Genomic DNA, 25,197 nt, shown 5'->3' with positions numbered 1-25,197 from the left:
TGTATATGGACTACAGGGTATAATTTTATATGTACGTAAAATTATTATTATTTTTGTTAAATTGATCAAAAACAAGTTTCTCATTAATTATTGCCAAAATAGAATTTCAATCCTATACACATGTAAACATAATTAAATATTTAAGTGTCACACTCTACAGTTATAGTCTCTCCAAGTGGGTGTGGTCTAGTGGTCCTCGAACCCTGGCATGGGGAACTGGGTAGCGAAAACTTCCACTTTCCCTCTCAGCTCAGACACTTTCTTCTGTGTAGCCTCGTCCTTTGCCAGGTGGGCGTTGAATTGCTGTGTGTGGTGTGTGTGTGTGTGGTGAGTCATTGAACAGTCTAATGGCACGTACAGTTACAAGTATACAAGTAGGTAGACAAAATTATAATTATTGACTACAACCATAACAATTATGCAAAAGTGATATACATACGTACTTATAATTTTACCTTGACGGTAAGGTTTGGCTTGCTTAGTTGACCCTTGACCTCTGCCACTATTTTGATTCCCTCGTCAATAAAACCTGCGATATTTCCCATGTCAGAGTCCTTCATATAGCGTGAGGTAAGAGCAGGAGTACCTGGGTATATATGTAGTAGTCACATGACACGTTTTGTACGTATCAGGTAGGCTACAAAATTGCCACAGCACTTATAATTATATATCACTGATATCATCTCCCGCCCACCTATCCTGAGTCCGCTGGGGTGCAGGGCGGAGCCTGTGTCTCCAGGGACAGTGTTCTTGTTCACACTGATAGAGATGAGCTCTAGGATGTGCTCAGCCAGTGACCCGTCCACACTCTGTGTGGGTGTGGTCAGGGGAACGTGAGGTGTTGCAGAGTCAAGTTGCAAATATGTCCATTAATACATAAATCAAAAAATTATAGATCTTTATTACATCTGTGCGGATCGTAAATGTACCTAGCTGTTTCTGTACTGTACTATAAATATTGTACAAGTATGTACATGGTGTTGGTAAGGGAAATTTGTACGAATGAACATGTGACGACATGTACCTTTGATCTGAGGTCCACTACGAACAAGTGCACGTCTGTCCCCCCGGTGACAATGTTGTAGCCACGATCAGCGAGAGCCTTGGCCAGTGTACGAGCATTGCTCACCACTTGCAGCTGGTACTCTTTGAACTCGGGCGTGCTAGCCTAATAGAGGGGGTGGGGCAAATATATGAGGGGGTGGGGCAAATAGATGAGGGGGCGGGGTACTGATGGGTGGACAATCCACTACGTATTGTATTGTATTGTACTCTCTGTAATAATAATTATGCAACATGTGCATACAATTTTACTACAAGACAAACATATTTACAGGATTCTGGATTCTTAAGAACACTAATAATAATTGATCTGCCAGCTCTAAACTTTAGTTGTACATTATATAATTATAATGATATACCCACCACCCACCACTTTGAGAGCCACGGCAACGGCTGCTATCTGGTGATTATGGGGGCCCCCCTGGAGACCCGGGAATACTGCGCTGTTTATCTTCCTTTCATAGTCATACATAATGTCTTTCCCGGCCTTGTCTTGACCTTTGACCCCACGACGGTAGAATATAATACCAGATCTGGGCCCTCGAAGAGTCTTGTGTGTTGTCGTGGTAACCACATCGGAGAACTCGAAGGGTGAGGGGTGGACCTACACAACAACACAACTACATGCAGTGTAGCTATTTAAATATTATTTATTTTATTTATTTACAAGGAGAGAAATTGAAGCCAAACACGCAACATTATTATTAAAAGTTATATGTACATTAACAGTTAATTTTTGCTTCAACACACAGCTGTACACTAACTTGCGTACCCCCGTGGCAACCAGGCCACTGATGTGGGCCATATCAGACATCAGGTAAGCGCCGACTTCGTTGCAGATATCTCTAAACCTGGCATAGTCGAGCACACGCGAGTACGCACTTGTCCCGGCGATTATCATACGAGGAAGGAAATCTTTGGCACTCTTGCGTAGGCCTTCGAAATCAATCAGTCCTGTCTGAGGCTGCGAATAAAATTGAAAAATGGTTAATTGGAACATGTACAATGTACACATACACTAGATAATGGTTGCTACGGAAAGTGAAATGGATGTTACCATAATTATGTGTACATGGGTAGTTGAAAATGGTACAATAAAGGTATAAGATGCCACCCGCCATGCAGCTGTTTCTACTGTTCTATATTCACATTCACGTGGTATGCCATCGACTCGAAGTATTTTGAAGTGGCTGAAACCTTCTTCTTGCCAGTCATGAAGCCGTGAGTCAAACTGTGTGTGTGTGTGTGTGTGTGTGTGTGTGTGTGTGTGGGGGGGGGGGGGGGGGAGGGGTTGCAAGGAGGGTCTTATAATTAGGTATTATCGTGTGGACAGCTGATCTTCTAGGCTGAACTAACCCCATCTTGTATACTGATACACTAGCTATGACACACTATGACTCACTGTCCACCGTCGGGAAGGTCTAGTCCCATGATCCGATCGTGGGGAGCAAGGAGACCAGTGTACACGGCAAAGTTGGCAGGTGATCCTGTATTTGATAAGCAAATCGTTGGGTAGAGCATCAAAGAGCTACAATGGACAATGTCTACTAGAATTACAGACAATCAAAATTAGCTATCAAAATAGGCGTGTTTTTTGGAAAAAACGCCCTATTCCTCCATGCTCTTCAAAACAGAAGATTTGCAATCAGCATAACCTTGGATAAAGCAATCAAAATGCACTCTCAGACAATCCATATCAAGCTACAGGGTTTGAGAACACTTCCATTAAGCACAAGCCTATAGGCCTACCAGAGTAAGGCTGCACGTTGACCCCCCATTGGTCAGGCGAGAGTCCGTAGGCATCCAGAGCTCTCTTCTGGCACAGTCGCTCTATCTCATCAATGCACTCGTTGCCGCCATAGTAACGTTGACCAGGGTAACCCTCTGAGTACTTGTTGGTCAGACACGACCCCAAGCATTCCTGTACTGCACGACTACAGAAGTTCTGTGTGTGTGGGTGTGTGTGTGTGTGTGTGTGTGTGTGGGTGGGTGTGGGTGTGAGGGGGAGGGGGCAGAATGAAGTTGCTAGTTTTATTTTATAGTAGTTTTACATGTTAAGTTTTTTAGAAAAGCTTCAGAAGAGTGAACGTATATTATGGGTGGACGAGATGGATGGGTGGGTACATATTCATAAATATGTGAAACTCATAAAATAATTAGGTGCCAGACCACATTAAAACCCACTCTACTTTACACAACAATAAAACACATTATTATCAGATTCCATTGCCATGGGAGCAACCATACGTGGTGAGTGAGGGTATACATAGTAGGTCACCTCAGAAGCAATCAACTCGAGTCCCAGCTTTTGGCGTTGTTTCTCATTCTGAATGATGCTCTTAATCTCCGGATCAGTTTGTGCCAGAGGCTCTTGTCCAGTCCATTGGCTTGCCATTCTCACTGAAGATCTCTGTAGCAACAACTCAGTGGTCCGCACCTGTATGGCAATAATTATGTCACCAAACTAATATAAAAAGGCATTTAGATGAATGAATTTATATGATAGCTAGCTGGTATAATTATAGCTTCAGGAAACCTTAATTGCTAGAAGTCATACAGCTACAGACACACTGGCTGGCTATTTTTCTACTAGTATAATACATATAATTATTGCTATGCCTTTACTTTAGACGTAGCTAGCTACATGCAAACTAACCAGACATAGGGCGCTTGGAAACAGTCTTTGCATGCTGATGGTGCAGTTCTCAGTGCAGTGCTAAATAGCGTTATGGCTTTGGCTAACTTTACACGTGGTGGTCGAATATAAAGAAACGAGCTGACACACCCCCCTCCGGAAATAAATAAATTTCCAAATGACAATGGACTCTGGAATGCTTCTGGCTGGGCTACTACTAAGCACTTGCCTGCTCTTGTGGGGTCTGTGGATGGTTCTCTTGAAGCTTAAGGCAAAGCTCCGTTACCCTCCTGTTGAGAGTGGATGGATTCCCTGGCTGGGCTGTGCAGTTGCTTTTGGGAAGGCTCCTCTCCTATTTATCCAGCAAACGAAAGAGAAGGTCTAAAATTTGACTTGTGTTGCAGCTGTCAAATTTCACAAATTCTTATCCCCACTGCACTATATAAGGAGATAGAGATCAATGTTGACCTTTATAGCGATGAACCGTAAAATAGGAAGCTGTACAAGTTGTACTTGTAGAAGTTATGTAGCTAGACGTAAGTATGTACGTAGCATGCAAACGCTAAATAGAGTACAAAAACATAACAGACACAGACACACGAGTTTTTATATCAATTCAAGATTTTATTCTTACCTGCAGAGTTTTATTAAATGTTAATTCAGTTTCTCTCTGCAGCTCGGAGATATTTTCACGATTCATGCTGCCGGCAAGATGATGACCTTTGTAACGAACCCTCGTGACTACCACCACTATTTCACCACGACAACGACTGATTTCCAGGCAGCTGTGCAACCATTCACGATGAGAGCAGGTACGTCCTTGCACAGTACATGTGTGTGTGTGTGTGGGTGGGTGTGGGTGTGTGTGTGTGTGTGTGGGTTGCGTTGTAGCTATAACTTAATTGTTACACACGTTTGAAATAATATCCTCTTTTACAAACGTCTTTCTTTTCTCATTCTCATTCTTGGAACACACACGGCCCTTCAAGTAACTAGGTCTGTATATATTCTCGTACCTGACCCCCCACTACCCACACACACACACCACACTACACAGCCTGTATGCCTTGTATGCTCGCACCTAACCCGCCCCCTCCACACACACACACACACACACACACACACAGCTGGTGTGCCTGCCCAGTCCTTCTTCAAGCATCACAGTGCTATACACGACACCATCAAGGGTCAGCTCATACCCTCCTATCTCACATCAATGTGTCCCTCTCTCTCTGCCGAGCTCAACAACAGTCTGAGTTGCCATGGAAACAGTGGAGAGGCGGAGCTGATGGATTTCGTGAGGGATCCGATGTTTGAGGCTGTCGTTAGACAACTCTTCGGAAAGGAAAATGTTCCGGCCACAAGGGTAGGTTATATGTGTGGGTGTGGCTTAAAGTATTTCTGTACGCTAAATCAAGCCAAATAATAACTGTAGCTTTCATGTGTATTCTTCTTCTCTATCTTTATAGCCCGAGATGAGAAGTTTCATGCACAAGTTTATCAAGTACGACGCTGATTTTGAGTACGGAGCAGAACTGCCTGAAATATTCCTCAGGTGAGATAATCGTACGCCCAGGGAAGAGATCACATGATCATCACATGACATGCAGAGAGTGGCGTGACTCGAGGAACTGGCTTCTCTCAGCTTTCAAGCATGTGATTAGTCGAGTAAAGGCAGGAAAGAGTGAGGAGAAGAAGCCGACAGTATTGGAGCACCTCCTGCGAATGGTTGACCCTCCCAGTGCCCATAACTACGCCCTACTGTTGCTATGGGCCTCTCAAGCTAACGCTATTCCAGTAAGAGTAGATTGCAGTAACAACAGTAAACTGTTTTAAGAGTACGTTCAGGTGTGTTTAAAGCCTATGAGAGCTGTTTTATACTTTCCCTTGTGTAGATGGTTTTCTGGACAATGGCTTATATTTTGGCCGATCCTGAAGTCTACAAATCAGTTCGGAAAGAAATGGATGAAGCGTTACCTCAACACAGTGAGTAATTTATTTTATTGACTCTTTATCTTTCTATACTCTCAAAATTTTGTAATTTTTTTATTGAACCCCTCCCCCCCGTCCTTGTGCAGCTGGTGGTGATGATTTCGTACCAGTACAAGAGTCGGCACTCAAGCAGATGCCCCTGATAAAGAGGTGTGTCCTGGAAGCCGTACGACTACATGCTCCAGGCATGATCACTAGGAAGGTTGTCAGAACACACTCAATCAACGTGAGCCATTCATTCCGTTAAAAAAATCGTACAGCTTAGAATGGTGACGTAGAACCTGTTGCAGTTTAAATTTTTTGATCAATGTTCTAAATACACAAAAATACAATAATTTTGGCCACGCGAAAAAATAACTCTTGTTCCTTATTTCCCCCTCCCACACATGCAGGGCTACACTGTGCCTGCCGGACACCTGCTAATGCTCTCGCCATACTGGAGTCATAGAAACCCACACAAGTTCCCGGAACCTGAGAAATTCAAACCAGTAAGTTAAAAAGTGTCAAGGGCTTAAATACGAGTTCAGAGGTCAAAATTCATAAAATTAATATACTAAGACGTTCCTTTTTCAGCCGTTTTGGTAGCTATCTTTGAGTGCCTGTAATTTGTGTTCAGATTGTTCAATTTCAAAACTGATTGATGCCTTCAATAGCTCATAATGACTGTCGTAATGGCGTGACTTAGAAGTACACTTTCTATTCCCATACATTGTCTTTCTATTCCCATACAGGATCGGTGGTTGGAATGTGACCTGGACAAGGCACAGCTGCTTGACGGATTCGTTGGTTTCGGTGGAGGACGGTACCAGTGTCCAGGGAGGTGGTTTGCTCTGATGGAGATGCAGCTGTTCATTGCTATGTTACTACAGCAGTTCAACCTCGAGCTACTCGACCCGCTACCCTTGCCGGTGAGTTATAGCATAGGTAGTAGCTATGGTTATAGATAGCAGCTGCATGCACGATACTGACCAGCTGTAATACCTAGTGCTGTCATAAGCATACCCCATACTGGTTTTATTTAAGGTCATTATATTAATCTGTTTGTAGCAGGTATGATAGTAGAGTACCACTCCCCTACACTAATATTAGTCTTGCTCCCACACTTTCACTCCCTTACACTAATATTAGTCTTGCTCCCACACTTTCACTTCCCTACACTAATATTAGTCTTGCCCCCACACCTTCTGAACCGCTAGCCAACCTTCCTTTCTTTCTTAACGAGCCTGTGAAAGACACCATATGCAGCTATAATACATATTGTAATGTATCTGTATGTACGCTATTTGCACATGACCTGCACATGCACACACATGACATCATTGTACAGAGTCCTCTTCATTTGGTGGGAACTCAGCAACCAATGGAAACGTGTCGTGTCAAATTCTCAAGGCGAACTTAACTTCTATTAACCATTGTACACATGAATTAACTAGCTAGCTAATTCATTCAAATACACATGTAAGTGTAACGTGTTTGTGTTTTGAAGATGGAATTGATATGAATTTTGTTTAGAGATTTGTATATATAGTCTGTAAGTTAACGTGCATATATAGTTGAGCTGCAACACTATATCCGACTAGAAAAACATTTGCAATGTGAAAAATTGCTAGGATTGGCCAGGGGAACCACAAAAAAGCGTGGGAACAAGAAATCAGACGAGAGCATAACTCCAATCCGTTACAACGTCAATCACATGTATACTGGTAGTTTTCCCATGTTTTCCCAGCCAATATGCCACGCAATTTTTACTGGTGGAGTGATGACCAATCCCTATATATATTTATTATACATCCATTTTAGAATGTGGGGCACATAATTATGATGATTTGTGATGAATTGATGTTCCTAATACATGCAGTGTTGAGCACAGGTACACACAGTCCATCCATGCGTAGTAACATGCACGGACCGTACTGGTGACTGCATGGAATGATGTGGTGGATGGAAGCTGATAGGTGGATTTGGAACACAGTCTAATATACTATGTATTGTACATGTTCATGACGTTGTAACGGATTGGAGTTATGCTCTCGTCTGATTTCTTGTTCCCACGCTTTTTTGTGGTTCCCCTGGCCAATCCTAGCAATTTTTCACATTGCAAATGTTTTTCTAGTCGGATTCCCTTTCTTTTTCAGTACAGTTTACGTATCATGACATGCATAAGTGGAACGTCAAGAGGCAGTACAAGAAGAGAAGACAGGACTAATCAGATATCTTCTCGAATATCTCTGGACTAATAATTTATTGCTTGATAATTAGACCCTATGTTGAATTTGCGAATCACTATTAAATGACAGCCATTTTAAGAGCATGATATCTAGCCAGTGCATATAACATGCCTGTCAGAGAAAGGGAGCTAGAGCTGAACAGTGTGAAGAAAAGGAACACCTCAGGCTCTGGAAAAGCACTGCTGCACTGATTTTAGGCACGGTTTATTAGCCACGCCTATCTATTATTATTGGCCACAACGCAATTGCTGAGTCATTAAAGATGGCGGAATTGTCTAGGTAAGAGAAATAGAGACTGAGAGGTCATCTGCCTCGTAGAAGCAATCGCAAATCTGAAGAAGCGCTTTGTAATCCAGGTTGTAGTCGTTTGGAAACCCTGTGCAGAATGTCCTGGAGATGGCTGTACTTGGAGTAAATGCTGGGCAAGAAACTTACTTACTTACTTACTCACTTACTTACTTAGTCAGTCAGACAAAGAGCGGCGAAACGTCGAAATAGTGCAATTTTTAAAATGAAAATATTCATTCATTAAAATGTTTATGGATTATGAAATGAGAGATACAAAGAGAGAAAAGGCTAAATAAACTATCTGTTCAGCCAGTTTCTTGATGTGGCCTTTCCCTGCAGAGATAGAACAGTTTGAACATGAGTCAAAATAATTGAAATATTGCTAAACACGGGCAAACCCACTGCCAATCCTATGTAAAACCTACTGGTTTTACTAATACACGACTTTCAGACTATTCATCTAGTATGTACGGTGTGATGTCAGTAATCATATTCATGAAGTACTAACTATACTTACATCAAACTCTCAATGTATTCTAATTAATACCGGTGATAGGTTTGTACGATAAATGAAATGTTCAATCAAAACAATGTACAATACAGATGGTAGTAGAAGATATAAAACTACAAAATAACACACAAAAAATACAAAATTAAACAGACAAGACAACATTTAAACACTAAAAGATAACAACAGATTCTTTACTACGCACATATACAAAACCATCATTGTCCACAGCTACTCCACAAGGACTAGTGATATGACCATTACCAAATGATGATGTGACAAACTGACTGTCTTTAGTGAACACTGACACACGATCGTTATTCAAATCAGCAACATAAACAAAACCAGTGACACACACACCACAAGGGTTAAACAGATCTCCTTGTTCAATCGAGCGAACAAACCGACCATCCATAGTGAGCACTTGAACACGATTATTACCATAGTCAGTGACATACATCATTTGTTCATTGTCCACTGCAACATCCTCTGGTCTTTTAAACTGCTCATTACCAGTTCCTTCTGAGCCAATCTGCTTGACTGGCTCCAGCTCTGTCGTCAACACTTGGACTTTGTGATTTTGATCGTCGCACACAAACACTTGATCACCAGCGACTGCTATCCCCCGAGGGCCGTTGATTTTCTTTTGACCACTTCCTCTCGTCTCAAGCCTTTTCAGAAGATCTCCTCTTTTGTTAAACTTGTACACACAGTGTTTGACGCTATCAGAGACATAGATGTTGTCCTCCTTGTCTACTGCCACACCACAGATACTGCCAAACCCATGCTTTGATTTGCTGATGCTTCGAATTTGTTCTCCTTTCTTGTCAAACACTAAAACATCACCCAGATAGTCAGTTACAATCAGTTCTTCTGATGAGTTGAATGCCATATACACAGGGTTCTTGATTCCTCTTATCACCCTCACTGGCTTGTCCAGCTTGGTGGGGGGTATTTTGATGAACATAGAGAAGGGGCTTCCTGGGATGGGCTGGTCATCCACTAAGATCAGGAGGTGGTGTCGACCACGTACCCTAGGGGTGTACTCAACGCTGTACACTCCACCCCTCACAGGCACTGCTTGCAATTGTTGGGTCGATTGATCAACTAGCGATTTCAGTACTGCTTGTGGTTTGCCTTGTTTTGAACTGATATAGACATTCAGACTTGCACATTTGTCAACTTCAGCCATCTTCACACCATCACCCCTCACACAAGGATAAACTACAACGTTGTTCTCACACAACTTCTTGAGATCCTCACAAACAAACACTTCGACTCCAAAATCATCTTTCTCTACTGGATCAGAAATGGTTACTTCTTTCTCTCGCTTCACCACCTCGGCATCGATTCGACTTACCACCTGCTCTTGCATCGTAATCAGTTCTTCATCACTTGCATTCTCCAGTGTACACTCTACAAAGTCAATCAAACTCTGAGCAGTGCCCAGGGACAGGTCCAGACCCTTCTCTTGAACTGTCAGCTTCTCCATCTTTGAATCAGCCAAAGCAGAAGACTCTCGTAAAACACGGACCTTGCATCGATCGAGAATATCGTGTAGCTCCTGGAACTTGGCATTCACTTGTCTCTCTGTCAGTTCTTTTTGGGCCTGGATCTTCTGTTTAGTTCCTTTCACTTGATTCACAGCGGTGCTCAGATCAGGCAGTAGGTTCTTGAGTGGGGAGAGGTGCTCCGTCAGCTTTTTGCGAGTTGCGGGGGCGGCTTTCTTAACAAACTCTGACTTGTGGTCACGGTGATCGAACACAACACAGTCTCGACAGATGAGCTTGTCGCAATCAAAACAGAAAATCTTTTTTGGCTCATCGTGATCTTCACATTTTGGGGGTGGTGGGCTTTCGAATGTTAGTTCTTTCACTCCGCCCTGTTTGAGCTCGTCCAGAGTGGATACTGCATGTCCGGCAAATACTTTCATACGTTGATGAGACTCTACACATTTTTCACAAATGAACTGAACACATTGTCGGCAAAATGCAGTGGCCTTTCCCCCAGAGCACATTTCACAGGTGGTCTCCAACTTGCCGTGGGCTTTCTCCATCCTCAAGTGGAGTGCTTTCATCCGGTTGATGAAGAACGCAGTGGTTAGTCTGTCTGGGTTGTTGTCTGGCAATAGAGTGGGCTCACGACAGTCGGGGCAGGGGAACGGCTGGTTGGGTTGGTAGCGACTGGAGAGTGTGAGGATGCATTGCTTGCAGTAGTAGTGACAACAAGGGAGCAGCTTTGGCTCCTGGTAGCGGTCATGACAGATGCCACAGGTCACCTCTTGCTCGAGATCAGCAACAACTGGATCAGGTCCTTCGGCCATCGATAGTGCAGTATATAGTACAGTACAGTGCTAGTGAGATCTGGGGAATGCAATTATATATAAGGCCACTCCAAGTGATACTCTGGTTTCTGGTCCACCGCCCGCATCAGATTTTATTCTTGGATTTCTATCTCATTATTGGATTTCTATCCCATTATTTCTACTACGCATGCGCATAATGGTCCATGCGGTACAAAAATAGTGTGATAATGATATTCATTTGCAAAATAATGAGATTCATAAGGTGAAACTGATAATGACATAATGAGAAAAGCCGCCCGCCCGCATGCAATTAGAAAAACTTCAGGACCAGAAACCAAAGTGTCACTTGGAGTGGCCTAATTAAATTTTGTGTTGTACTTATACTAGATCTAGCTAGTCTAAATACTTAGTCTACTAGAGCTCTGCAGCTAGTTGTAAAGCCTTACTTACAGTGCAGTGAGAAGTGCTTTCCAGTACAGTACAGTATAGTAGACAAGCTAGGAAGATAGCTACATGACCTTTGTAGATACGCCCATTTATACAATGCACTGAGATACTCCCACTTTTGGGTCATGAATAATGATTACTGTGGCAGTGGTTGCTTTCCAAAGGTCATCCTTCACTACACTCATTACCATTAGTAATTTACTAGCACAACTTTGTACTACTTCTTTTTAATGTTGTACAATTATATTTCCTGGAACCACACAATAATTGTGCAAATGATTATAGTGTATACAATCACATAGTCTAATACTCTCCAGGAGATCTAATGTCTTAGATCTTCAGTCTAACTTCCATTAACCATGAATTAAACTGCTATGCTAATTTAATTTATTTGTAACGTGTTTTGAGGATAGAATTGATATCTTATGAGTTCTTATGTTTGGAGATTTGCTAGTCTGTAAGTTGTCATGCTTAGCAAATTAAAGTAATGCTTTTCATGAGTAACTACTAATACGTACTTCACTAGTAAAACGCTTCTTCCTAGACGACCTTCAGACTTTTCATCTAGTATGTATATACATAGTGTGATTCAGTAACCATAATTTATTCTACCATGAAGTATTAACCGTCATTTACATCAAACTCTCATAGTGGTACGTAGCTACCGTATAGCGCGAAATTTTCGAGGCACTTATATTTCGTGGATTGGCCTCTAAAAACCATTTCGTTGCACAATGTTCGCGGAATGGCTGCTTACCGGAAGCCACGCCTTTAAATCTTTGCATGATAGCAGGTAATTCTAATTAAAGAACACTTTTTGTGGACTTAATTTTCGTGTAGAATTCTAACCCACGAAATCCGCGAAAATTAAGCCCCTCGAAAATTTCGCGCTATACGGTATGTACGATAAATTAAATGTTAAATCAAAACTAGAATGATAGTAGTAAAGATAACACAACCACACACAAATTAGCAAAGTTCCCAGCAAAGCACTGCACAGAGAAGCAAGGTATGTACACGTACCAGTACAGTGGGTGTGATTGTGTTGATATACAGTAATCATATTCATGACCTCTTCAAAGCATTCCAATCACTAATTGTGTACCATTGTGTTGATGTATACATGTGATATTGTGCTACTGTACTTCATGGGCGTATGCACAAGGGTTAAGCATTGTGCTGAGCTTGCACTACATTTGTATTTGTAGATAGAAGAGTCAATTTAACAAAGGCTATTGCTTATCTGTCACTGACTCTTACCCCCCACAGAGCACCAGCTGCCAACTCCGAATCTGAGGAAGAGGCTATCTACGCTAACAATCAGCACACCCGACTTGGTGCCCATGGCAACGCTGGTCAGAGGTGGGAGTCGTACTGGCAGACACAGACACTGCTCAGATCACCACACCCACACCATCCACAGTCACAGCCACACCCACCACAGCAGCACTAGTATATATATATAGCTACTGATCAAACTATGCACTGACTGTTTTTTAATGCTCATTTATGCGATAAGTTTCTGTAACATTGTAAAGTTCAAAAATTTGTTCAATCAAATATAAATAATTTTGATACTGCACACATACAAATAATGTACGCAACAAAACAGTTACACGAGTGTACCCAGCACTAAACTAAAATACAACAACAGATTCTTGACTGCACACATACATAAAACCATCACTGTCCACAGCTACTCCATAAGTTGGGTTAGTGATATGACCATTACCAAATGATGTGACAAACTGACCATCTTTAGTGAACACTGACACACGCTCGTTATCATTGTCAGCAACATAAACAAAACCAGTGACACACACACCACGAGGGTGAGACAGATCTCCTTGTCCACTTCCTTCCTTTCCAATCGAGCGAACAAACCGACCATCCATAGTGAGCACTGGAACACGATTATTACCACAGTCAGATACATACGCCATTTGTTCATTGTCCACTGCAACATCCTCTGGGAAGATAAAATGCTCATTACCAGATCCCTCTGTATATATATAAGGAGGACAACATCATATACACGTGTCGTGTCAAATTCTCAAGGCAAACTTAACTTCTATTAACCATTGTACACATGAATTAACTAGCTAGCTAATTCAAATACACATGTAAGTGTAACGTGTTTGTGTTTTGAAGATGGAGTTGATATGAAGTTTGTTTGGAGATTTGTATATATAGTCTGTAAGTTAACGTGCATATATAGTTGAGCACACAAGGCTGCAACACTATATACACGACTTTCAGACTATTCATCTAGTATGTACGGGTGTGATGTCAGTAATCATATTCATGAAGTACTAACCATACTAACATCAAACTCTCAATGTATTCTAATTAATACCGGTGATAGGTTTGTACGATAAATGAAATGTTCAATCAAAACAATGTACAATACAGATGGTAGTAGAAGATATAAAACTACAAAATAACACACAAAAAATACAAAATTAAACAGACAAGACAACATTTAAAACACTAAAAGATAACAACAGATTCTATACTACGCACATACACAAAACCATCACTGTCCACAGCTACTCCGATAGGATTAGTGATATGACCATTACCAAATGATGTGACAAACTGACCGTCTTTAGTGAACACTGACACACGCTTGTTATCATAATCAGCAACATAAACAAAACCAGTGACACACACACCAAGAGGGTGATACAGATCTCCTTGTTCACTTCCTTTCTTTCCAATCGAGCGAACAAACCGACCATCCATAGTGAGCACTTGAACACGATGATTATCATAGTCAGTGACATACACCATTTGTTCATTGTCTACCGCAACATCCTCTGGTCTTTTAAACTGCTCATTACCAGTTCCTTCTGAGCCAATCTGCTTGACTGGCTCCAGCTCTGTCGTCAACACTTGGACTCTGTGATTTTGATCGTCGCACACAAACACTTGATCACCAGCGACTGCTATCCCTCGAGGGGAGTTGAGATTCTTTAGACCACTTCCCTCTGTCCCAAACTTCTTCAGTATATCTCCTTTTTTGTTGAACTTGTACACACAGTGTTTGCCCGTATCACAGACATAGATGTTGTCCTCCTTGTCTACTGCCACACCACAGATACTGCCAAACCCATGCTTTGATTTGCTGATGCTTCGAATTTGTTCTCCTTTCTTGTCAAACACTAAAACATCACCCAGATAGTCAGTTACAATCAGTTCTTCTGATGAGTTGAATGCCATATACTTAGGGTTCTTGATTCCTCCTATCTCCCTAACTGGCTTGTCCAGCTTGGTGGGGGGTATTTTGATGAACACAGAGAAGGGGCTTCCTGGGATGGGCTGGTCGTCCACTGAGATCAGGAGGTGGTGTCGACCACGTACCCTAGGGGTGTACTCAACGCTGTACACTCCACCCCTCACAGGCACTGCTTGTAGTTGCTGGGTCGATTGATCAACTAGCGATTTCAGTACTGCTTGTGGTTTGCCTTGTTTTAAACTGATATAGACATTCAGACTTACACATTTGTCAACTTCAGCCATCTTCACACCATCACCCCTCACACAAGGATAAACTACAACATTGTTCTCACACAACTTCTTGAGATCCTCACAAACAAACACTTCGACTCCAAAATCATCTTTGTCCACTGGATCAGGATTGGTTACTTCTTTCTCTCGCTTCACCACCTCGGCATCGATTCGACTCACCACCTGCTCTTGCATCGTAATCAGTTCTTCATCACTTGCATTCTCCAGTGTACGCTCTACAAAGTCAATCAAACTCTGAGCAGTGCCCAGGGACAGGTCCAGACCCTTCTCTTGAACTGTCAGCTTCTCCATCTTTGAATCAGCCAAAGCAGAAGACTCTCGTAAAACACGGACCTTGCATCGATCGAGAATATCGTGTAGCTCCTGGAAGTTGGCATTCACTTGTCTCTCTGTCAGTTCTTTTTGGGCCTGGATCTTCTGTTTAGTTCTTTTCACTTGATTCACAGCGGTGCTCAGATCAGGCAGTAGGTTCTTGAGTGGGGAGAGGTGCTCCGTCAGCTTTTTGCGAGTTGCGGGGGCGGCTTTCTTAACAAACTCTGACTTGTGGTCACGGTGATCGAACACAACACAGTCTCGACAGATGAGCTTGTCGCAATCAAAACAAAAAATCTTTTTTGGCTCATCGTGATCTTCACATTTTGGGGGTGGTGGGCTTTCGAATGTTAGTTCTTTCACTCCGCCCTGTTTGAGCTCGTCCAGAGTGGAGATGGCATGTCCGGCAAACACTTTCATACGTTGATGAGACTCTACACATTTTTCACAAATGAACTGAACACATTGTCGGCAAAATGCAGTGGCCTTTCCCCCAGAGCACATTTCACAGGTGGTCTCCAACTTGCCGTGGGCTTTCTCCATCCTCGAGTGGAGTGCTTTCATCCGGTTGATGAAGAACGCAGTGGGCAGTCTGTCTGGGTTGTTGTCTGGCAACAGAGTGGGCTCACGACAGTCGGGGCAGGGGAACGGCTGGTTGGGTCGGTAGCGACTGGAGAGTGTGAGGATGCATTGCTTGCAGTAGTAGTGACAACAAGGGAGCAGCTTTGGCTCCTGGTAGCGGTCATGACAGATGCCACAGGTCACCTCTTGCTCGAGATCAGCAACAACTGGATCAGGTCCTTCAGCCATCGTTAATTCAAATCTGAGGAATATAATATTATGTGTATTAAAAACATGTACTTGTAGCTTAAATACAGGTTTGAACCTGAGATTAATTAGTGTAAATGATGGCTAATTTAGCTTGTGTACATAAGCTAGAGCTCTGTAGCTAATTGTAAGCCTTACCTAGGCTACAATGAGAAGTGCTTTCCAGTACACAACGAAGGTACATGCATAGATATATATATATACGTAGAGGTACATAAAGTACATGTAGCAGCTTGACCCTTGTACATGATACGCCCCATTACACAATGGCAATGCCTGCGCATGACTTCTTGGATCATGATCAGTTTACTGCACTGATGATCATTACCTGTTAACCTCCACTAACACCGCGGCGGCGGATTAGAAAGGTCTTCTTTAGGCTCATAATTATTGTCCAAATACATTTTTGAAGACAATAATAAATTCTCACTAATAAGACAATCATGATAATTAAGGCATAATAAAGAGTTGCATGACATGTATAATGCAGCACATCAATAATAATAGTGTAGTCACATAGTCTAATACTCTCCAGGAGATCTAATGTCATCGATCTTCAGGATCATCTTGACAAGTTGAGTGGCCAGGCTGATCTGCTGTTTCTTGGCTAGCAGAGTCTCCACTACATGCTGGGTCTTCATATCTGTGGAGGGCAAACAATATAAAGTACTACTCTTAGGATAGCAATAATACTGCATCAACTCTGTTAGCAGGGAATTCATCAGAACACACTAACACTGTACAAACATAATTATACAGAATCTCTTCCATTAAACGAGAGGGGGGGGGGGGGTTGAACATCTTTAAACAGCCATAACTTTAGTACCGTTGATCCAATATCAAAATTTTTATGATTTTCTGAAAGCTTAGGAAAAGACTTTTCAAATGATGTGTTTCAATCCAATATTTGTCGGAGTCCTAATTCGTTATTTTTCAGCTTTGGACCATGGGCTATAATCCATGGTATCGCCAAATTGGCAAATACTTTTATCTCTCAAATATGAAATTTTATCACACCTCTTTAAAATTCTTTTTATAAGCTTTCAGAAAATCATAAAAAATTTGACATTAGATCCACGGAATTCAAGTTATGGCAGCTGAAAGGAGTCCCCGAACTATTTATTAAAGCAGGCATTATTATAGCCATAGCTACGAGACCACACCCACCATTGGTTCCAGCACCCAGACAGTCAATACCCAGTGCAGGGTTTTTCTCGGCCACCTGCTGAGCTTTGACATTAGCGACAGTTTCGATGGGGTTGAGGCCGGAGTTCTCGGCCAGAGCCATTGGTATGGCTTCTAGGGAGTCGGCAAATGCTCTCATAGCGTACTGCTCTATGGTGGAGATCTGGTGTGTGTGTGTGTGGGGGGGGGGGGGGGTAGAATGTGATAAAAAATAAATAATAATAATTTTTTTTATTATTACAATTTTGCATCACATCTCACATCATCAAGACACTATCGACACAAGCGAACCACCCACACACACACTCCCCACCCACCACACACCTTGTCAGCCTCCTTGGCAACGTCGAGGGCACAGGCTATCTCGGCCGCACCTCCTCCGTACACAATGTGATTGTCCTTGACCAGGTTTCTGATCACACACAGAGCATCATGGAGGCTCCTCTTAGCCTCCTCAATGATCTGCGATGAGTGATAAACCTTTACTTGAATACGTGAAAACTAAAATGTACATGAAAGTTCACAGATAATTTATTGCAAAAAAGTCATGGCCATATTCATGTATTGCAACCCAGTTTTTAAGCCAGCCTAGTCTTATTATAGTATACAGTGCCTGGGGCATCAATTTATAGGATTTGCAGAAGATTGATGATGAAAGTGGCTTAATCTTACCATTTTGTTTCCACCACGAACAAAGATGGTGACAGCTCTTGAGTTCTTACATTCTTCAATCACGAGCATGTGATCTTTAGTAGTGCCGAAATTGAGCTCTTTAACAATACCAGCTGTTCCTAATTTCTCGGCCGTCAATTCGGAGAATCGAGGTACAATACGACCTCCAGTTGCTATGGCAATGAGTTCGATCTCGGGTCCGCCCACCCACCTGACGGCTGGAAGCTCATTGGTCAATAGAAGATGGTTGGCCTCGTCATCAAAGCCCCACTGACAGATGGCTAGATTAGCTCCAGTTGCCTTTACCTACAACAGCACGAAAAAAAAAAACGAAGCAGTAAAAAAAAAACAGTGCAAAAACAAGAAGTCCATTAAATGCTCAAATTCTGTAAATTTCTGGCAATAGTGTACGCAGTGTGTTATATGCAGTGAGTATTAGACAAGTAAGGCAAGTCTGAACAAAGCAATTAAAAACTAGCTATTGTACACTACAATTACAGTGAGGTTGACTCTTGTACCTGTTGGACCATCTCTGCAAACTTCTCCTTCTCGTACGTCCTGAGCTTCTGGTAGTCCTCCACAGAGGACACATGGAGGCCGTACTTTGTCTTGGGTTTGGGAGGCTCAAATGGACAAGTCAGGATGGCAATTTTGGCATTTCGAATGAGCTGAGGTGTGTGTGTGTGTGTGTGTGTGTGTGTGTGTGTGTGTGTGTGTGTGTGTGTGTATGTGTGTGTGTGTGTGGTGTGTGGTGGTGTGGGTGTAGTGTGTGTGTGGTGTGTGTGTGTGGTGGTGTGGGTGTAGTGTGTGTACCCATGTAATGAATAATTATATTGATTCTGTAGTTCTATATAACAGAAGTCTATCACATCATTTTACAGATCCCAGATCAATCACAACATTCAGTCTACAGCCTTTCATTTTCTAACAACAGGAAATTCTACCGTACGGTTAAGAACAAAATTTCCTCACCTTGGGCATCTGTGAGTGACTGAAGTCCTTGTCGATGACCACACCCCTCACAAGCATTGTGTCCTCTAGCTTACCACCAACCTTGCCCTCCATCTTGATTAGCTCAAAGTCTACGTCTTTTCTCTCGAGATCTGCAACGGCCAATATTGCCTCAACAGCAATCTCAGCCATCTGACGCTGACACCGGTTGATACTGTGTGTGTCAAAAAATCAACTTTAATATCAGTTGATACAAAAATTATTAAAAATCTTAATTTGATACCGATTGCCAAGTGCCTACTACATGTAGAAAGCATCTACCCGAATTAATTATTCTACTGTAACAGTATTTTCGAGTACACGAATAAGCATACACATGTATATGCTAACATCTTAGAGCCCAGAGAAGTCATTGCTGTTTGGATGAGAGGTTCCTTGTCAACAGCATCCACTGGGAAAGCTTCGCAGATCTCTGAAAGTCGATCTATGGCAATCTTGGACGCCAGCTCGTAACCGTCGGCGATACGTATCGGGTGAATACCCTTGTCCAGAAGTTGCTCGGCCTGCTCTAATAGAGCTCCAGCAAGTACTAGTGTGTGTGAGTGTGTGTGTGTGTGTGTGTGTGTGTGTGTGAAAAACATCAAAGGGGATCCTCTATTATTCTGACTAAGTCTTGATTTGGCATCAGAGGTTAAATTTTGCTCATTGACTGCGCTCAAACAAGAGGTGTCAGATAAAACGAATTCATCACACGCCAAACAGAATCTGTAACTGTACGCTAAAAATGTAGAGTATAATTGCGTAGGACTAGGCAGTGTCGATGTCTCGAATCAAAGCCTCCTCCCATAGCTAGCTAACTGTATATAGTCAACGTGCAAACGCCGACTCACCAACTACGCCCGTGGTACCATCTCCAACTTCGTCGTCCTGGCTCTTGGACAGTTCTACCATGAGCCTGGCTATCTGATGTTGAACGTCCATTTTGTTCAAGATGGTGGCACCGTCATTAGAGATAGTGATCTCCCCATCAGGACTCACCAACATCTTGTCCATGCCACGAGGACCCAGTGAGGTACGGAGGGTCTGGGCCACAGCACGTGCCGCTAGGATATGAGTCTGTGGGAAAAGAGTTAATGGTGTAAGACGGTGCCGGTGGGGGTGATTTGATAATTTTAAGTGAAAATTCATAGATGTAGGATGCATCAAATTTAGTTACTGCTTTCTAAAATATATATATAAGGTGGGGCCGGGGAGGGCTAGCTATAATTATGCTTGGGAACATTTGAGAGGGGAGGGGTGTGTGTGTGTGTACATACACTAGCAGTAGGAAGAGTACCTTGTGTGCTTCTATGCCATGAAGACGCCTCTTGGTGCTCTGGTCTCGTATGATGATAAATGGACGACCAAATTCGTCGAACGCAATGGCTGGAGTCCCACTCATTCTGCAGAAAACCAGTTATAAAGCTACACTTCTTTCTACACCACGTGGAGGGTCATGTGAGTCTTGCCAAGTCAGCAATTTTGCTGAAAGTGGGCGTATCTTGTACCCAGCCCCGCCTCCCTTTATTTTGCAAAGATGGCTGCAAACAAGAAAGCAACTGGACAATCTGAGCAGCTGTATCTTGGCTTTGACTTCAGCACTCAGCAAGTCAGTGAGCTAGCACATGTGCATATATACTGTACTGATATTTTGGGAGTGTTTTGCAAGTTCAATGAGCCTAATTGAACTGGCAAAACACTCCCAAAATATCATGGTATATTACTAATTATTATGTCAAAAATGTTATCTTAATGTGACCCCTGTATGTTGTGCAGCTGAAGGTGGTGTGCTTGGACACATCTCTGCAAATTACTGCTGAGTTTAGTATCAACTTTGATGAAGATCTACCTGAGTATGGGTAAGTCACTACCAGTACACTTGCATCATATTCAGCGTGCATGTACTAGTTCTAGACTAGCTATGTGGTTTAATGAGTGGGTGGATGGTTACTTGAAGTAGTATAGTATAAGATGACCGCACACACAGGACAGATGGTGGAGTGAACAAGGATGGACTCACGGTCACTGCACCCACTCTCATGTGGATTAAGGTACCTTTATATAAATCACATATCTATCTCTCAGCTGACGCATATTTTATTGTTTATTTACAGGCTCTTGATCTTCTCCTGGAGCGCATGAAGGCAGAGAGTTTTCCATTTGAGTGTGTAGTCTCGTTATCTGGGTGTGGTCAACAGCACGGCAGCGTGTACTGGAGGAGGGGAAGTGAGGGGGCGTTGAGAGGACTGAGGAAAGAAGAGACACTCTGCACACAGTTGCAGGTACGTATGCAATCCATGATACGTTATTAGAGTAACAACTTTTTATACGCCCCATAATAATATTATACACGAACCTCATAATAATATAATAGTTAGAGTAGCAAGCAGTGAAGCTTGCTCTGTACACAATTAAGCCCTCTATAATTATTGAGTTGCTTCGGGGGACAATGTGTCTTTCTTTCTCAATATCTCAGGACTGCTTCTCTGTGAGTGAGTCTCCAGTGTGGATGGACGACAGTACAAGAAGCCAGTGTCAACGACTTGAGCACGAGTGTGGGGGCGGGCAGATACTGGCTGACAAAACTGGCTCAAGGGCATACGAGGTAACTATACATGTAGTCCATTGTTTCTTACAAGTATGTTATGCAACCAATTTGAGGACTCTTTCAACTGCCATAACTTAAATTCTGTGGATCCAAAATCAAGATTTCTGAAAGCTTAGAAAAAGACCTTTCAAATGGCATCATCAAAGTTAATATTAGAGAGATAAAAGTATTTGCCAATTTGGCGATACCATGGATTATATATACATAGCCCATGGTCCGAGGCCGAAAAATGTCAAATTTAGGCTCCGAAGAAATTTTGGATTGAAACATATTATTTGAAAGGTCTCTTTCTAAGCTTTCAGAAAATTAGAATATTTTTGACATTGGATGAACGGTACTCAAGTTAATGGCTGTTGAAAGATGTTCCCCCTCCACAATTTAATCAATGGTTCGGGGACTCTTTCAGCTGCTATAACTTGAATTCTGTGCATCCAATGTCAACAATTTTATGATTTTCTGAAAGCTCAGAAAAAGACCTTTCAAATGGTGTCATCAAACTTCGTATTTGAGAGATAAAAGTATTTGCCAATTTGGCGATAGCCCATGGTCCGAGGCAGAAAAATGTCAAATTTAGGCTCTGAAGAAGTTTTGGATTGAAATATATCATTTGAAAGGTCTCTTTCTAAGCTTTCAGAAAATTAGAATATTTTTGACATTGGATGAACGGTACTCAAGTTAATGGCTGTTGAAAGATGTTCCCCCTCCACAATTTAATCAATGGCTCTTTCAGCTGCTATAACTTGAATTCTGTGGATCCAATGTCAAAAATTTTATGATTTTCTGAAAGCTCAGAAAAAGACCTTTCAAATGGTGTCATCAAACTTCGTATTTGAGAGATAAAAGTATTTGCCAATTTGGTGATACCATGGATAGCCCATGGTCCGAGGCCGAAAAATGTCAAATTTAGGCTCTGAAGAAGTTTTGGATTAAAACATATCATTTGAAAGGTCTCTTTCTAAGCTTTCAGAAAATTAGAATATTTTTGACATTGGATGAACGGTACTCAAGTTAATGGCTGTTGAAATATGTTCCCCCTCCACAATTTAATCAATGGCTCTTTCAGCTGCTATAACTTGAATTCTGTGGATCCAATGTCAAAAATTTTATGATTTTCTGAAAGCTCAGAACAAGACCTTTCAAATGGTGTCATCAAACTTCGTACTTGAGAGATAAAAGTATTTGCCAATTTGGTCCAAGGCCGAAAAATGACAATTTAGGGCCCCCACAAAATTTTGGATTGAAATACATCATTTTAAAGGTCTTTTTCTAAGCTTTCAGAAAATCATAAAAATGTTGACATTGGATCAACGATACTAAAGTTATGGCTGCTGTGAAAGATGTGCCCACCACAAAGAATGCAGCTTCGATCATGTGGTCCCATTGTGTGTACATTGTAGCAGGAGTATGTACTCCTGATTGTAGCTATTGACTTTTAACATTTCAGGTGAGGTGAAAAGAGAAATTGTATTGAAATTCCTCTTATAACGTTGTAGCAGACATTGCATGCAAAAGATGTGCACACTTCATCCACTGCAGAGATTCACTGGTAATCAGATCGCTAAACTGTACGAGAATCGTGATACCAACGATTTCAACTCGACTGAGAGGATTAGCTTAGTTAGCAGTTTTGCAGCGTCTCTCTTCCGCGGTTGCTATGCCAACATTGACTTCAGCGATGGTTCGGGAATGAACCTTTTCGATATCAACACCAAAGACTGGTGGGACACAGCCTTGAAGGTAAGTGGATTATAAGCATTTAATATGACATGCCTCTACAAGTACTAGCTATCAACCCACATGGTAATACTAGAGTTGCAGTTCACCTGATGTTAATTATTTACGTCATCCTCATCTCTTGATGAGTAGCCATGATGAATTAAGATTAGTTTTGATAATAATTGCTTGCTATATTCTAGAGCTGCGGTGACAATCTTAGAGCTCTGCTAGGACCACCTGTTCCTTCCAACACAGTCCTGGTAGGTAATAATATTATAGTTAGGGTGTTTTTGAGTATAATATTCCTATCGTTTAGGGCAACATTTCCGGCTACTTCGTTGACAAGTACGGGTTCTCTCCCGACTGTAAAGTAGTTGCCTTTACTGGAGACAATCCGTCCTCTCTGGCTGGGATGAGACTGGAGCAGGGAGATGTGGTGGTGAGTGGGCGTTTGGGATTACTCAAGTACCTACTTGAAATCTCAGTCATCTTGTTGCTTAATATAATAGTGCACATGTGTACAATGAACCAATCCTAGTATATGCTGTATGAATTTTTTTTCTCACTTATTCACTGTACAGGTGAGCCTGGGTACGAGTGACACACTGTTCATGTGGATTGAGCAGCCCAGGCCTCAGCTCATGGGGCATGTGTTTGTGAACCCTGTGGACAAAGACGCATACATGGCCATGTTATGGTGGGCATACGCACAATCAGTTTTTGTTATATAACTTTCTACGATTCTGCATAGCTACAAGAATGGTTCTCGAACGAGAGAAAAGATCCGAGATGATTGTGGAGTGACGTCATGGGAAGAGTTTAACCAGATGCTAGACAAGACACCACCTGGCAACAATGGGAACATTGGTGAGAGCATTTGTATCTCACGTCTGTTGTACTGTGCTGCTAAATTTCTGAATGTACGATACCCATATGACTGTTGATGGCTACTACTTGTGATATGATCATGTGATCAACGTTTCACTACAGGTATCTACTTTAGTGAGCCTGAGATCACACCGTACGGTCAGGGCACTATCAGAATGAGCGGAGGAGACGGGACACTGTGCACTGAGTTTCCCCCGGAGATAGAAGTCCGTGCTCTAGTGGAGGGGCAGTTCCTTGCCAAGTTGAATCATGCCACCAAACTGGGATATCACATGACCAGAGCTACTCGAGTGCTGGCTACTGGGGGAGCATCAGCTAACACAAATATACTACAGGTATTTGTGTAAGCTATGCTCTCTAGTGTCCCTTAGTTACACAAAATTCATGTATTTAGTTGAGTTGGGGCCACTATTATTATGTACTATGGTGAAGAGAATTCAGGGGAGGTACTTTTATATAGGTTTTTGAGTTCTAATTATTTCCACATGCTTTATAATTATTTTGTTGTTGCAGATTATTGCAGATGTGTTCAACAGTGATGTGTATGTTATTGGTGGTACGGCCAACTCTGCCTGTGTGGGCGGGGCCTATCGAGCTAAGCACAGCCTCATGAGTGGAGGTAGTGCCTTTAGGGACGCTGTACAAGAGTCACCAGCATATGAGCTGGTAGCAAAACCTCGGGAGGAGGCTCATAAGGTGAGGGGCGTGGTCATTGCATGTCGCACACGTAACTAACAATACCCGTACTTGTACTATACATGTGCAATCTTGACACACTGCAATAGTTATCTTTACTGCTATACCAGCTAGCTAGCTTGATTCAAATAATTCATAGCTCATAATAACTTGTTTCCGCGTGCAGGTGTACATGAATCTTCTGGAGAAGTATGCAAAGCTTGAAGAATCATTCTCAGCAAAACATTGAGAGACAGATTTGACTTTTCTTATATTTTCGTGTGTGACAACATTGTAAATGTATACATTTGTACGTACATGTATAAT

General features: G+C 42.1%; 7 protein-coding genes across 9 annotated transcripts in view; 3 read left to right on the top strand and 4 right to left on the bottom strand.

The window, feature by feature from the left end:
• The window catches only part of LOC135344533 (CDK5 regulatory subunit-associated protein 3-like), a 10,765-nt gene extending 10,678 nt beyond the window's left edge, over nt 1-87 (top strand). The window contains exon 13 of the mRNA XM_064541753.1: nt 1-87. This exon is cut by the window's left edge and continues 106 nt beyond it. The gene's annotated coding sequence lies outside the window, so the exon portion shown is untranslated.
• LOC135344532 (serine hydroxymethyltransferase, mitochondrial-like) lies at nt 62-3,807 on the bottom strand. Of its 2 annotated transcripts, none has more exons than XM_064541751.1 (11): nt 3,719-3,807; nt 3,341-3,499; nt 2,812-3,007; nt 2,465-2,549; nt 2,212-2,293; nt 1,835-2,026; nt 1,433-1,666; nt 1,025-1,168; nt 695-809; nt 456-586; nt 62-303 (listed from the first exon to the last, which is right to left on the bottom strand). In XM_064541751.1, exons 1-11 carry the CDS (start codon nt 3,749-3,751, stop codon nt 187-189), a joined length of 1,488 nt encoding a protein of 495 aa, XP_064397821.1. In that variant the 5' UTR covers nt 3,752-3,807; the 3' UTR covers nt 62-186. The 2 variants fall into 2 exon arrangements, with proteins under 2 accessions (XP_064397821.1, XP_064397822.1); XM_064541752.1 differs by lacking the exon at nt 3,719-3,807 and adding an exon at nt 3,599-3,660.
• A 22-nt stretch (nt 3,808-3,829) lies between these two features.
• LOC135344534 (24-hydroxycholesterol 7-alpha-hydroxylase-like) lies at nt 3,830-7,200 on the top strand. The gene is made up of 10 exons (XM_064541754.1): nt 3,830-4,076; nt 4,374-4,509; nt 4,825-5,063; nt 5,167-5,252; nt 5,308-5,494; nt 5,593-5,683; nt 5,776-5,915; nt 6,082-6,177; nt 6,421-6,597; nt 7,017-7,200. Exons 1-10 carry the CDS (start codon nt 3,876-3,878, stop codon nt 7,086-7,088), a joined length of 1,425 nt encoding a protein of 474 aa, XP_064397824.1. The 5' UTR covers nt 3,830-3,875; the 3' UTR covers nt 7,089-7,200.
• A 1,648-nt stretch (nt 7,201-8,848) lies between these two features.
• On the bottom strand, nt 8,849-11,054 carry LOC135344292 (E3 ubiquitin-protein ligase TRIM71-like). Its single transcript, XM_064541458.1, has one exon. It carries the CDS (start codon nt 11,034-11,036, stop codon nt 8,886-8,888), a length of 2,151 nt encoding a protein of 716 aa, XP_064397528.1. The 5' UTR covers nt 11,037-11,054; the 3' UTR covers nt 8,849-8,885.
• Nucleotides 11,055-13,862: 2,808 nt separating this feature from the next.
• On the bottom strand, nt 13,863-16,389 carry LOC135344404 (tripartite motif-containing protein 3-like). Its single transcript, XM_064541606.1, has 2 exons — nt 16,275-16,389; nt 13,863-16,131 (listed from the first exon to the last, which is right to left on the bottom strand). Exon 2 carries the CDS (start codon nt 16,116-16,118, stop codon nt 13,956-13,958), a length of 2,163 nt encoding a protein of 720 aa, XP_064397676.1. The 5' UTR covers nt 16,119-16,131; nt 16,275-16,389; the 3' UTR covers nt 13,863-13,955.
• Nucleotides 16,390-16,537: 148 nt separating this feature from the next.
• Nucleotides 16,538-20,456, bottom strand: LOC135344530 (T-complex protein 1 subunit epsilon-like). The gene is made up of 9 exons (XM_064541749.1): nt 20,281-20,456; nt 19,835-20,060; nt 19,335-19,533; nt 18,966-19,158; nt 18,512-18,661; nt 17,994-18,299; nt 17,646-17,783; nt 17,304-17,484; nt 16,538-16,779 (listed from the first exon to the last, which is right to left on the bottom strand). Exons 1-9 carry the CDS (start codon nt 20,383-20,385, stop codon nt 16,658-16,660), a joined length of 1,620 nt encoding a protein of 539 aa, XP_064397819.1. The 5' UTR covers nt 20,386-20,456; the 3' UTR covers nt 16,538-16,657.
• Nucleotides 20,457-20,495: 39 nt separating this feature from the next.
• The window catches only part of LOC135344523 (xylulose kinase-like), a 35,968-nt gene continuing 31,266 nt past the window's right edge, over nt 20,496-25,197 (top strand). Inside the window, exons 1-13 of one of the 2 annotated variants that reach the window (XM_064541736.1) lie at nt 20,496-20,592; nt 20,760-20,842; nt 20,971-21,034; nt 21,098-21,265; nt 21,460-21,588; nt 23,128-23,328; nt 23,508-23,567; nt 23,624-23,746; nt 23,889-24,004; nt 24,059-24,174; nt 24,298-24,530; nt 24,709-24,891; nt 25,058-25,142. In XM_064541736.1, coding sequence (XP_064397806.1) covers nt 20,521-20,592; nt 20,760-20,842; nt 20,971-21,034; nt 21,098-21,265; nt 21,460-21,588; nt 23,128-23,328; nt 23,508-23,567; nt 23,624-23,746; nt 23,889-24,004; nt 24,059-24,174; nt 24,298-24,530; nt 24,709-24,891; nt 25,058-25,120 — 1,611 coding nt within the window. In that variant the 5' untranslated portion in view covers nt 20,496-20,520 and the 3' untranslated portion in view covers nt 25,121-25,142. Of the gene's footprint in view, nt 20,593-20,759; nt 20,843-20,970; nt 21,035-21,097; nt 21,266-21,459; nt 21,589-23,127; nt 23,329-23,507; nt 23,568-23,623; nt 23,747-23,888; nt 24,005-24,058; nt 24,175-24,297; nt 24,531-24,708; nt 24,892-25,057; nt 25,197 lie in introns of those variants that run through there. The other variant, XM_064541735.1, reaches the window with a different exon arrangement.

The sequence above is a fragment of the Halichondria panicea genome, chromosome 11 (genome assembly GCF_963675165.1).
Source record: "Halichondria panicea chromosome 11, odHalPani1.1, whole genome shotgun sequence".
Lineage (NCBI taxonomy): Eukaryota > Metazoa > Porifera > Demospongiae > Suberitida > Halichondriidae > Halichondria > Halichondria panicea.
The sequence above is the reverse complement of the archived record's forward strand: the minus strand, read 5'-3'. Positions and strand labels throughout refer to the sequence as shown.